The sequence below is a fragment of the Acinonyx jubatus genome, chromosome C1 (assembly GCF_027475565.1).
Source record: "Acinonyx jubatus isolate Ajub_Pintada_27869175 chromosome C1, VMU_Ajub_asm_v1.0, whole genome shotgun sequence".
In the NCBI taxonomy this organism is placed as follows: Eukaryota; Metazoa; Chordata; class Mammalia; order Carnivora; family Felidae; genus Acinonyx; species Acinonyx jubatus.
The window spans coordinates 83,827,760-83,841,409 of NC_069381.1; the positions used below are offsets into that span (position 1 = coordinate 83,827,760).

Here is a 13,650-nt window from a genome sequence, read left to right on the forward strand (position 1 = left end):
TTATAATTTTTGGAGTTCCTTTGTACGGCTCTATTATAATCTTGGATTTCTGCTCTAAGGCAAGTTGAGTTTGTGTTTAGTACAAGGCTCTACAGTATTATGTGACGTGTGGTATTCCTAAATTGTTAAAATAACCGGTCATGTGATAACAGAGTCTCCAGTTCATTAATTATTTAAATTGGTAGATTTCCTAATTGTGAATTACTTATTCACCCAAGTGAGTTCTATCATTTCACATGACTGCTTATCTCATGATAGGACAATGTCAGCATTCTAGGAAGGAAACAGTATTAGAAAAAGGTTTTAAATGGATTTTACTGAAATTGGGTACATTTTACATTTATAAGAGTTACTGAGATTTTATGATGGCTTTGAAAAATGGTTTCAACCTCACAAAGTCTCACTGCTTTTAAGCAGACTGCAATTTATAAATGGTTCACGTACATATAACTAGATAACAGAAGAGACAATGATTTATGTGGCAATTGTACTTTGTTCCTTAATACAAGGGTACTGGAAAGTTTATTCCCTAAAGCAGAAATGTTAGGTTTGGATTTTTTTCTTTTTGAGGTTTTGTTTTGCTTTTTTGCTTTGCACTCCACCAGTTTAAAAAAAAAAAAATGAGTCTGTGCTCCCAACATATGTATACTTGAGTTAATAAACACATTCGTGTACTATTGTTTTAATGCATTATGTACACTAAAATGTATTAAAAAAGAAATTTTTTAAGATGAGAGGAGATAAAATCAATCTATATACAAAGTTCTGGTGTTGTTCCTTGGATCCCTGGACTGCCTTACAATGTATATACACCTTATTTGGGAGAACCTTGTCCTAGAGCAATGAGTTATCAAACCACAGTATACAAAACAATCACCTGGGATGCTGGTTAAAAATGCAGAAGAATGAGGTGCCTGGGTGGCTGAGTTGGTTAAGCATCTGACTCCAACTCCAACTCCTGGTTTCAGCTCAGGTCATGATCTCACATTCCATGGGTTCGAGTCCCGCATAGGGCTCTGCACTAACAGCACAGAGCCTGCTTGACATTCTCTCTCTCCCTCTCTCTGTACCCCCGATTCGTGCTGTCTCTGTCTCTCCCAAAAATAAACTTTTTAAAAAATGCAGATTCCAAGCATCAACAACAGAGATTCAGTGGGTCTAAGATGGAGTTCAGGAATCTGCATTTTTTAGCAGTCACTCAATTCTGAAGAAGGTTGTTTGAGGCTACACTGAAGCTTTTCTCAAGAAGGTTGTTTGAGAAACACTACAAAAGACAATACAGATGCTCTCCCCCATAACATCAGCACAGCAACACCAGCAGGAGAGGAAGATACAACAATGGTCTATTCTGCACACGCATTATCCAGGAATGAGGTTTTTCTGAGGAAATATTAGAACTATCACTTAAGGGGAGCCTGGGTGGCTCAGTTGGTTAAGCATCTGACTTCGGCTCAGGTCATGATCTCACCGCTTGTGAGTTCGAGCCCCACATCGGGCTCTGTGCTGACAGCTCAGAGCCTGGAGCCTGCTTCAGATACTGTGTCTCCCCCTCTCTCTGTCCCTCCCATGCTCATTTTCTGGTTCTCTCTGTGTCTCAATAATAAATAAATGTTTTAAAAAACATTTTTAAAAAAGGGACTAACACTTAAAATATTGTTTCTATAAGAAAATACATTCCAATTTCTACAGTGCTGACCTAAGAAGAAATTTTTGGCATTCTCATATACCCCCCCCACACACAATTTATTATATAATAGAATTCATCCACTTAAATGAAATTGCTTTTATTTTAATACGTGTAACATCTTTTAAGTATAAAATTTTCTAAAGTATAAATGCAAACTGTCAAATCCCATAGCAATTTAAGACATCCATTTGCATCAATAATCATTTATGAAGCATTTGTAACATACCGGGCACCAAAGGAAGCAATCTGGTATGATGGAAAGGGCATGGCTTCTGTAAGCAGAACAGCCTGGGGTTTAATATCTGACTTAATAATTTCTTACTTGTTAGATTTGGAAGAAGTTACTTAACCTTTCTAGGTTCCAGTTTCTTTATTTCTAAAATGGTCAATATAATGTATATTTACAGAGCCTCTGTGAGAAATAAACAAGATATGTATACTGCACACAGTAAGTGACAATTGTAATAATGACAAACAATTACCTGCGCTTTAGTGGTATCTGTTTAAAAACACACATATGTGACCTTTTCCTCATTAAAAATCCAATTCCTGTATTTCCCGTGTTCAAAAGCGTTGACTAGTTAGGCTCTGAGGTCAAAGAGTTTAGGTTCAAATTCCAACTCTACCATTCACTCATCTGGGCAAATTACTTAACTGCTCCTAAGCCTCAGTTTCCTCTGGGATGAAACAGATAATAATACTACATACCTAATGTAATATTATGAAGATAAAAATGAAAAATCTAACTATAGTGCTTATCCAGTGACTGGCACTCATTAAGCCCTGAGTGATTTTTATTCATTATCACTTAACCAAGAAATGATTTTCAAGCCATATTTGCTGATGCTGGTGCAAATAAGAATACATGATTTGACTAAGATAACTACACATATCACCTACAACTAAATCTACAAATATTCCTAAATTTTCTTGTAACATGAGTAGATATTTTATCCTGCTTCAAAACCACTGTCTCCCCTTTACCTAGAGTATAAAATCTAAACCACGTAATAGAATATGCAAGGCTTTTCACAACTCCACCTGCACCACATTTGTCTCTTCCTCTTCCTTTACCTCACCCCCTGACCTCCCATTCTATACACCCAGCTTCTCACAGTTTTAAATTTTTTTTTAATGTTTTTATTTATTTTTGAGACAGGGAGAGACAGAGCATGAACGGAGGAGGGTCAGAGAGAGAGGGAGACACAGAATCGGAAACAGGCTCCAGGCTCTGAGCTGTCAGCCCAGAGCCCGACACGGGGCTCGAACTCATGGACCGCGAGATCATGACCTGAGCCGAAGTCAGACGCTTAACCGACTGAGCCACCCAGGCGCCCCTCTCACAGTTTTAAAAAGAAGTCACAGTCTCAAAGTTTGGGCACAGTATTATCTCCCAAGAGAGGAGTCACTAAATACTACCTTGGCATTTCTTGTAGTTCTTCAAAACATCATTAGCCAAGGCCTTAAACAAAATCTAATAATCCCTTTTAATATGTGTTACAACACAAGGGCTCCTAGGTGGCTCAGTCGGTTAAGCATCTGACTCTTGATTTTGGGTCTGGACACGATCTCATGGTTTCGTGAGTTCAAGCCGCATATTAGGCTCTGTGCTGGCAGCATGGAGCCTCCTTGGGATTCTCTGTCTCCCTCTCTGCCCCTCCCCACTCGCACTGTCTCTGTCTCTCTCAAAATAAATAAAAAAGGCTAAAAAATGTTTTTAAAAAATGTGTTGCAATCAATACCCACCAGGGCAGTCTTCTTAAGGATAAGGGAAATACTCAAACTCATAAAACTACCATAGGCTGCACTTGACATCAGATTCACTTAGAAAGACGTGGGACAGGAGACACAGCACATCTGCAGAGCACTGAGAGGCATTCTCCTTCAATGGGAGATCCTGTAGCACTTTATTCAGCTGTCCAAGAGCTATTCTCTCTTCCCTTCCTCCAGCTCCCTGGAGAAAGCTCAGGTTCAAGGAGGTGAAATTCACAGTGGACAGGTTACCCTGCAAAAGCCAAAATCTGTTGCAACAACCCTACAGTCACTGTTTGTAGGATCCCTGCCAGGGATCTGCCAATGTCACAACACTTAGGGAAGCCCAAAAATATGGCTTCTTCCTAGGTATTTATAGTTCTTCCTGGTCCAAATGCAGTTTGCCAGCCAGAAGTCATTTTTATCATAAGCATGTTGCTTTATGACACAGTTGACACTACTTTTATCTAGTTTCCAGGGAAACAAACCTAGAAGGTTAACCAAAGTCAAATTGTCAGGCAAAAATGGAAAAGAGTTTTGATAACTCTTTACCCACAAGTGCGTATCTTAAAAAATGAGCAATTATAGTAGTGTCTCCAGAACAGGTGGAAAAGGGAAGAAGAGAAAGGAACAAACTTGAAAAGATAGTTTTTATCAATATACGTACCATTGTCAGCTGCACCATCTGCTAGAAAGATGTAGTAGCTTGTGTTTAGATCAAATCTGTTCTTAACCCCAGGAAGGGTAATGTTTCTTCTGAAAGAACACTGCATAACACCATCCGCCAGCCTCCAAGCCATATCCTCAAGAGCACCCTACAAACACACACAATGGGTCTCTTCAGCACTTTCCACAGATTTGCTAAAAAAAAAATATGATCAAAATCCTGACCTGTTCGATTTCCTTTCCCTAAGATCCTTTGTGCATGTTTTGTCTGCTGTATCATTGTTTGTCCACTTCCTCTCTGAGGAGTACAAGAAACATTTTCTCCTGGTTTATTGGTCTTTATCCTACTTGGCAAAAACACTATTTTTACTTTGAGTCAGAACCCCACAAACCCTCTACCCAGGTTAGAAATTTTGGCAGATGTACTAACCCCCTCTCGCCTCTAACACACAATCAAAAACACTGAAGAAACAATTAGAAAGTAATACCCTAGTGGCCAAGATGCGATGTGCATCAAGGGAGAAGTTCCAAGCTATGGGAAAGCTCTGCAGAGAACATAACGTTATTAGGAGATGACTACTTCTTGGTCAGAGCTCACTTGCTTGTCAATTGCCATGTGAAAAAGACACTTCTCTACCAGAAATAAGCCATCTTTGGCATAGATGCCAACAAGGAGCACTGAAGACAACTGTCCAAGGCACTGAACCAGTCTCTACCATACATGTTCTCCTTTCTTGCTAGACAAGAAACTGTGTCATTAACCTACACCTTTTCTTAAAAATCTATCTGTAAGCTTATGAAAGGGAGCTGATGCTTTGACTATCTTAACCATAATTTTTTTTTATAAGATGCAAAAAAGGATTTAAACGGCACACGCAAGAATTCATCTTTTCCTATAAGAGAACCTTATCTTGTGCCTCCCGAAGTGTAGAAAAGGGGAGATGTTGGTCAAAGGGTACAAAGTTGCAGTTATGTAGGATGAAAGTCTAGAGATCTGATGACTATAGTTAATAATACTGTATTATATACTGGAAATTTGCTAAGAGAAAATTTCAGGTGCCCTCACCACAAAAAAGAAAAAAAAAGTAACTAAGAGAGGAGATAATGGTAGCAGTCATTTCACTATGTGTGTGTATGTATATATATATATATATATATATATATATATATATATATCAAAGCATTATGTTGTATACATTAAATACATATATACAATTTTATTAAACTATATAATATTAAATATATTGAATATATAATGTTAAATAAAATAATATAATGGCATTAATAAATTAAATGTACAAATATAATAATATAACTTACTTTATATATTTTTATATATTATTTTAAAAATAAAAGAAAGCACAGAAAAGTGTCTTCCAGCTTTTTGTAAGAAAGGAACCCTACTGCCAATGTTGGCCGCATAGCCAGGGGCAGACAAGAGGGGTGGAGGTTCCCAGAATCTTCCCACCTACCCTGGAGTCCATCACAGGGTGACTTCGCCCCATCAAACGGGATGGTTGTATGTGCACAGTGTGATCTTCATGAATACACACATAAGCATCATCATCACCCTGAAAAACAATTGCAAATGAGAAAAATTCAAAGGAATTTCAACATTTTGTTTTTTAAAATATCCCTAATGAAATCAAATAGTATTTGATGCTTTAAAACATAATTTACTGACTCGATCCTAAATGATACCACAAATTCCAGAGAACTGGCTGTCCAATTTATTAATAAAAAATAATTTTGCTATATTGAAGAAAGAAACAAAAAGCAGAAACAGACCCATAAATACAGAGAACAAACTTGATGGTTGCCAGAGGGCAGAAGGTGGGGGGAAGGGGCAAAATGGATGACAGGCAGTGGGACATACAGGCTTCCAGTTGTGGAATGAATAAGTAACAAAATAAAAGGTAGAGCATAGGGAATATAATCAATGGTGTTATAGTTCTGTATGATAACAGATAGTAGCATGATGTTTCAAATTGTTGAATCACTATGTTGTACACCTGAAACTAATGTAACATTATGTATCAACTATACTTCAATATAAATAAATACATAAATAATTTTGTTAGAATACGAAAACAACACAATTTCAATATAAAAAATATATTAAAATAGGGGTGCCTCGGTGGCTCAGTCGGTTAAGCATCCACCTACGGCTCAGGTCACGATCTCATAGCTCGTGAGTTCAATTCCTGCATCGGGCTCTGTAGAGACAGCTCAGAGCCTGAAGCCTGCTTCAGATTCTGTGTTTCCCTCTCTGTCTGCCCCTCCCCCACTCATGCTTGATCTCTCTCAAAAATAAATAAACATTAAAAATTTTTTAAATAAATACAATAGACATGTTTATAAGCTCCTAAACTTAAACACCACTATTAATGCTTTCATATATATTCATCCACACCTATTTGTATTTATTTTTTCACCTCAATTGGACTGAAAATACAGTTCCGTTATGTTTTTTCACTGAACTTATTATGAACATTGTTCTAGATATTTATTTGTAAATAAACATCTATGTCCTACAATTTTTCATAACTATAAACACACTGCAATATATTGGGTTTGGGGGGGACCTTTTAAGATGAAGATACTAGAATCAAATACTGCTGATATTGTACACACTGATTTACTATTACACACTCAAACCAAATCGTCTGAATTCAAAGAGGCATTATTTTCAGTCTAGTTCTTATCTATCCTTTAGTATCCAAAATTCTTTATCTCTAAAAGTTACAGCTTATTTGAAGTGACTACCAGAGGACAGACTACATCTTCAAAGTCCATTTAAGTGATGGTACAAATGAATAATCTGGCTTTTAGGTTACTGTGTTTAGTTTTGGTTCTTTCACCTATTGTAAATCATTCTCCATAAAATAGCTAACAAGATCTTTTATGTGCTATAGTCACTAAACTCCTTAAACAAAGCCAAGACTGACAAGTTATAACAAATTTTGCTATTAGTCCCAATGATATTCTAACATGCTTTAAATTTATTTTTAAAAGTTCCACTTTTGAGAACTCCCAAGTACTTAACCTTAGCAAACCAATTATTCACTGTTACACATCTTATATTCAAATCTGAATCAGCCCAACTCAAGAAACTTGGAGTCGTCATGATTTACACCAGGAATCAACAAACTATGGCACACTCAGACCAAATTCAGCCCAATGCCTGTTTTGGTACAACCCACAGGCTAAGAGTGATGTTTACACATCAAAACGTTTTTTTTAATGTTTATTTATTTTTGAGAGAGACAGAGAGAGAGCATGCGAGCAGGGGAGGGGCGGGGGGGGGGGGGGGGGGGGGACAGAGGATCTGAAGACGGCTCTGCCCTGATAGCAGCAAGCCTGATACAGTGCTCGAACTCATGAACCGTGAGATCATGACCTGAGCTGAAGTCGGACACTCAACCGAGTCACCCAGGTGCTCTAAATGGTTTTTTTTTTTAATTAAAAGAAGAATATTTCATGACAAGTAAAAATACATGAAATCCAAATTTCAGTGTCCACAAATCAAGTGTTATTGGAACACAGCTACGCCTATTAATTTATGGATTGTCTATTGCTGTTTTAGCACTATCATAACCGAGATGAGTAGTTAGAACAGAGGCCATAGGCCCACAAATTCTCAGGAGTTACTATCTGGACCTTTACAGAAAATGTTCACTGATTTCTGATTTAAACAAACATTGTGTGTTTTCTAGACTATCTGCTATGAGGTATAAAAATTCTTTTTTTATTTAAAATAACTTTTAATATAACAAGAGGCAAAATGGTGATAAGACAAATACCATACTAACTCCTTGTTGGTGTGGAGGCAGACCTCCCAAATACTGGAGAAAATTATGGGGATGGAGGGAGAAGAGATAACTCTCAGTTCTCACTACTCTAAAATGAAAAATATGAGAAAGTGCTATTACAACTATAGGGTCCAAGCAATTTCTAGAAACCCCAAGTCTGGAGCATGGAAACACACATGTAAGAAGTTCTGCCAAATCTCTGAATTGGACAGAACCCTTTCTCCCATTTGTTCCTCTTGTTTCAAACATTTAGAATGCGCCGTTCAGAATATTGTGTGGATACTATGGGAAAAATAAAGATGACTAGATTGTTCTTACAACCAAAGACTACATTTTAATGGAACAGACAGTTGTAATAGTATGTGAATTATGATACAACAGGTTTAGACAAAGTACCATGGGAACACAAATTATGTAGACCTAAAGATTGAAAAACCTTATCAGGAAAGGTGATAATTAACTAGATCTTAGAAAATAAAAAATATTTACATGTGGCTAAGATAGACCTGAGATAAGGGGAAAGTTTTCCAAAAGGAGGAATTTCCAGGACTAAAGACATAGAAATATAAAAACGTATGAAAATTTTAGAAAACAGGTAAATGTGTTAGCGAAAACATAAAACATAAAACAGGGTAAAGCTGGAAATTCCAAAAAGGACTCTGAGGTATTTTGAAAGCCACGCTAATGAAAAAAATATTCTTCCTATAACTACTAACGGTTCACCAAAGGTTTTTGGGGATAGCACTGAGATGATCTCTGTGGCAGCTTGGGAAGGAAAGTCCAGTGGCTATTGAAAGATGAACCAGACAGGAGAAATCAGGGAGCCAAGAAGACTCGTGAGGGGGTCACTGCGGCAGTCTGGAAATGACAAAAAAGGTGTAGGCAAAGTCAGAGATAGTGACAATGTAATAAAGAGAATGAAGGAAGTACGTCAAAGACAGAATGACAAGTGTATGTAATATCGGTAGCAGTGAACACATAAGCACTCAAATCCTGACTTCTAAAAACTATCCCTATCAAAAGGAAACAGACCTCCTTTGGGAAATGATGAAATGCATAACAGTATAAAATGGAATCAATAAACTATGTTTTCTGGTGTAACAGCTTGTTACACACTAAAAAAGTAATGGAGACCCATCAAAAGGGCAAAAAAAAAAAAAAACGCTTTAAGAGGCCATATCTAGGTCAACATAAGCAGCTAAAAGAAGACTGATGATGATAAACTATAACTCAATAGACAAAAGTAACTCATTAATCCATAATGTTTCACCAAAAGAGGAGAGGTGCAGAGAAAAGAAAGCTCTTTTTTTAAAAAGAACACCAGCTAACAGATTAGAAAATCACCAATTTGTAATCACAAATGTAACAATTGATTCAGGCAAGGAACATCAATAGATGCTAAAATCACTTGAGAAAATGTTATTGAGGAACAGAATATTCATATACACTCAAAGTATTACCCCACAGATTACTTATTAATTAAAAAGAGAAAACACACCTTCACAAAGGAAAAATCTGATGGATAATAGTGATCAAACATAGAATCATCAATAATGGAATAATTTGACATTACACATCTCTTGATATGATGTACTGAGAAATAAACACATCCCTTAGGTAGTACTTGTGCCAAAAATCTTAACCTGAATCTATTGCACAAATTGTGGAACATTCTACAGAATGGGAGCATGAAGAAAAATTCTAAAAAACAGGTAGGGTAACTGATCAAAAAGATATAACAATTAAATGTATTGGTGATAAACGACTGGATCTTGGTTCAGAACTTTTTTTAAAAAAGAACAGCTGTAAAGGACTTTATCGGGACAACTGAGGTATCTGGAATATAGACTACATTGCATGAAATTATATCATTACTAAGTTTTCTCAATGCGATAAAGATATTATGGTAATTATAGAATATTCTTGTTCTTAGATACTTAGATCTGTAGATAGTTGCTAAAACTTTTAGAGATAAAATGTCATGATGTATCTACAATTTAACCTTCAAATAGTTTGGGGAAAAATTTGTATTTATATACACCTCATAAGTCAATCTATACACACACTTACACACACACACACACACACACACACACACACACACACACACACAGTGTGGGAATGGAGAGGGAAAGAAAGTGGCAAGTGTAGGTAAAAAACTTACTGGTGTTTGTTATACTATTCTTTCAATGGTCATGTGGATTTGAAACTCCTCAAAACAAAAGTGGGGGGGTGGGTAAGAGGAAGAAGGACCTGATAGGTGAATAAAAGGGAAGAATCTAAGTCACAACCAAAATTCCCTGAACACTAAAGATGATGACAACAGTGAATGAGATAGTCTATAAATTGCCCAGGACGGCATCTGAAAAGAAGCAAGGATTCAATAATGGTAACTGCTTTTTTATTTCTATTTTTGATCACCAAGAATGAGGAACACAGGAAACATGAGGAGGAAAGATATTAAGTTCAATTTTACAGATAATGGTTTGTGTTGTCCAAGAACACGCATCTGGACAAGACCAGCTGGCCACTGAAAATCCCAGTCTGAAGTACAAAACAAGTCAGAACTGGGAACATTCTAGAACTTGAGCACTGAGAAATTATGTATAAAGCAAGATGACACCAATCAGGAGAAGGCAAGGAATAGAAGCTAATATATAATATGTACACTTGATATACTTTATATCATTTAACAAAGTATATGAAGATAGGGAATATGTGGATACTTTGAAATTAGTTAAAATTCAGACATTAGCAAGTCACTGATAACTAAAATGCAGAAAATTATACTTTTCATCAATTTTAGTGAAGTTTAACACCAAAACAATTGCTATCATTAATTTATAAGTGAAACTGAAAAAGGTATCATTCAGGTTGATCAGTATTTGTAACATCAGATACCTTCAATATTTAAATTTATATTACATACTGAAAAGAAATAGCAGGTCATAAAAATATCCTAAAATTTTTTAAATAACCAGGAATAGAAGTAACCACTTTAAAAATATTTTCTGAGGATGATTTATTTCCCCCAATTTAGGCAAACAGGTGTACAAATGATTTTAATCATTAAGTAAGATTGCTCTGTAAATCAACTGCACCTGCATAATTAAGTCTTTCTTACAAACATTTTTGATGAGTACTATACTAGAAACATAAGATTTCTAAGTAAGATAAACATATCTTGAATTAGAGATAAATGCTTTTGTGCCATCTATGCCTACAACTTAGAACAGAAATAACTGGTCTACTTGTGGGTGCCTCATCACCACACTCAGTACAGCACTAGTGTCTTTTCCTCTCGCTGACAGATTTTATGTGACCAGAAAAGGAAAAATGCAAGTATACTATTGCATGAAGTTTGGCTCTAAAGTGACTGGAATGTTTTTTTATGTAAGTGACTAGAACACATATCTAAATGATACTGTATGTTACAGATGAAACTACACACTTACTCCAACAAGGCTACCATTGTTAACCCTTGCTGGGTTCATCTTCAGAACTGTTCACACAACAAGTACTACCACCATCTTTCCTTATTGCTTTATGGTCCCATTTTATTTTTTTTTTATTTTGTTAATGTTTATTTATTTATTTTGAGAGAGAGAGGAAGAACGCATGCATGCACACACAAGCAGGGGAGGGGCAAAGAGAGAGGGAGAGAGAGAATCCCAAGCATCTCTGCACTGTCAGTGCAGAGCCTGTCTCAGGGGCTGAATTTCACAAACCACGAGATCGTGACATGAGGTGAAATCAAGAGTTGGATGCTTACCCGACTGAGCCACCCAGGAGCTCCTAATTTTATTTCTAACCCAGCCTCATTATCCACCTTATGGGCCAAACTTGGTTCATTTCTGCCTGAACTGCAAATAACCAACAGAATATGCTATTGCTCTGACGACAATTACAAAGGGCAATGGGGAAAAGGTCTTGAACTCTTGCAACATCATTTGATCCAGCATAAAATTTCCCAAAAAACAACCTTAAAAAAAGAGTCACAATTTCTTATATGTCATTTTTAAAAGCATATGACATATCTTAAATCTCATAAGGTTAAGGTCTATGTTTTGCTTAATGAAAAAAGATAATGAGTGCATTCTAGAACTATACAGTAATATATCTAGGTCATGTGCATATATTGCAATGCCCTCCCCCTAAAAAAGTTACACCTGGTTTCCCGCAATACATGCAAGCAGCATACGAGGACCAATGTGATCAGAGTGCACTTTTAGGGAAAACATTCGTCCTTCTATCACAGAATCTCAGCGTTTCTTTTCTTTTTTTGAATTACAAGTCCCTTAAGAAGTGATACTAAGTTTAAAACATGACAGGAAGAAAACTCTACAAAAAACTCGTTGCCTTTGCTAATGTGGAAGTAAGAGGCGTTCTCCATTTGTAGTCATCCCTGACCTCACCATCAACTCTGCTTCGAAAAGGACTTACACATGTCCTGGCCCATACTCTCCCTCCTTCCTTCTGGAAGATTAGGATGCACTCTGCTGCCACACCACAGCACAAGGCTGCCATCTACAGAACCATTGAATCCATTCAGCACTACCCAGGGAGAGCGAGAATCAGCTTAAAACAAATGCTGCCTTCTGTAGATCTGACAAAGGAGCCTACCGGTAAGGAATATATTTATGCCTGGACACGCCAGGTTTAGCTCTCTGTTTGGGATATGTACTGATGACTACCAAAATGGGGACTCCGTGAGCAGCAACCCTTGCTGGGATTGCTGGACACTTGAGAAAACAATGAGGGTTTGAAAAGCATCACAAATAACATGAGACTTGAGGCAGAGCAACTTCTCCTAACTGTACTTCAAGCTTTTATCACAAAGAGATAAGCAGACAGGACAGACAGAAAGATATAGCGGCAAATCCACTGGATACAAAGTGATTTTCCTAACTTTCTACAAGACAGCCTTTCTTAGTGGTATATATTTGCACAACTGTTAAAAACATGAAATACCCAAAGATTTCTAACTTAGAACCCACTCTATGTTCATTTCTCCTGCCCTCCCCTTCCCCTTCCCATTGTAAGCAGGATAATAATTTGACTCTGGAACAAACAACTAACTGCCATTGATTAGGCTCCCTCCAGTAACTTTTCTTTCATTACCACTTACGTAAGTGAGGGATACAAACCATCCATCTGTCATGAGAAAACGCAAAGGATAAATAGCCTTTACTGGGACCGCTCATTTCAACCACCACTGATTGGTCATCTCGTGTGAAGGACAAGAAGAAACAGGCACGCTCCTTCTCTGGGTCACAGTTCAAAGGACTCCGAATACAGAACTTCTTGTTCCCACAATCTGAAGCACTGAACTAGAAAAATGACAGGGAGAAAAAGTCTTAATTACCAACCAAACAGTTCATTTCACAATGATAAAAGAGCCACTACCTTGAAGTACAAGTTTTAACAAGAGTATCTTTTCATAATAAAGATTCAAAGAAGGAAACAAATAACACATTCCAAATTAGACATGATCAGAGCAGTAGTTAGGTTGTGAACTTTTAAACTTAATTAATTTTGATTAAAATTTGGAAGACACAACATTAGTTGGACTATAATGTGCATGAGTATTAAAGTTCCTTTAGTACACAAAATATTTCACATCAATTATGTTCTGGAGCATAGTTTCCAGTAAATTTTGAAAAACACCTTAGGGAATATTTAAGCCCACACTGACATTCTTGCCTAAAAGATATCATTAAGTTTTTAGAATGA

General features: G+C 36.8%; 1 protein-coding gene across 6 annotated transcripts in view; it reads right to left on the reverse strand.

Annotated features, from left to right (window-relative positions):
- Positions 1 to 13,650, reverse strand: part of FRRS1 (ferric chelate reductase 1) — a 103,722-nt gene that overhangs the window by 15,742 nt on the left and 74,330 nt on the right. For all 6 annotated transcript variants that reach the window (XM_027058511.2, XM_027058512.2, XM_053214507.1 and 3 more), the window contains 3 exons: positions 13,065 to 13,247; positions 5,578 to 5,676; positions 4,107 to 4,254 (listed from right to left, as the gene is read on the reverse strand). In XM_027058511.2, coding sequence (XP_026914312.1) covers positions 4,107 to 4,254; positions 5,578 to 5,676; positions 13,065 to 13,247 — 430 coding nt within the window. The remainder of the gene's footprint in view (positions 1 to 4,106; positions 4,255 to 5,577; positions 5,677 to 13,064; positions 13,248 to 13,650) is intronic.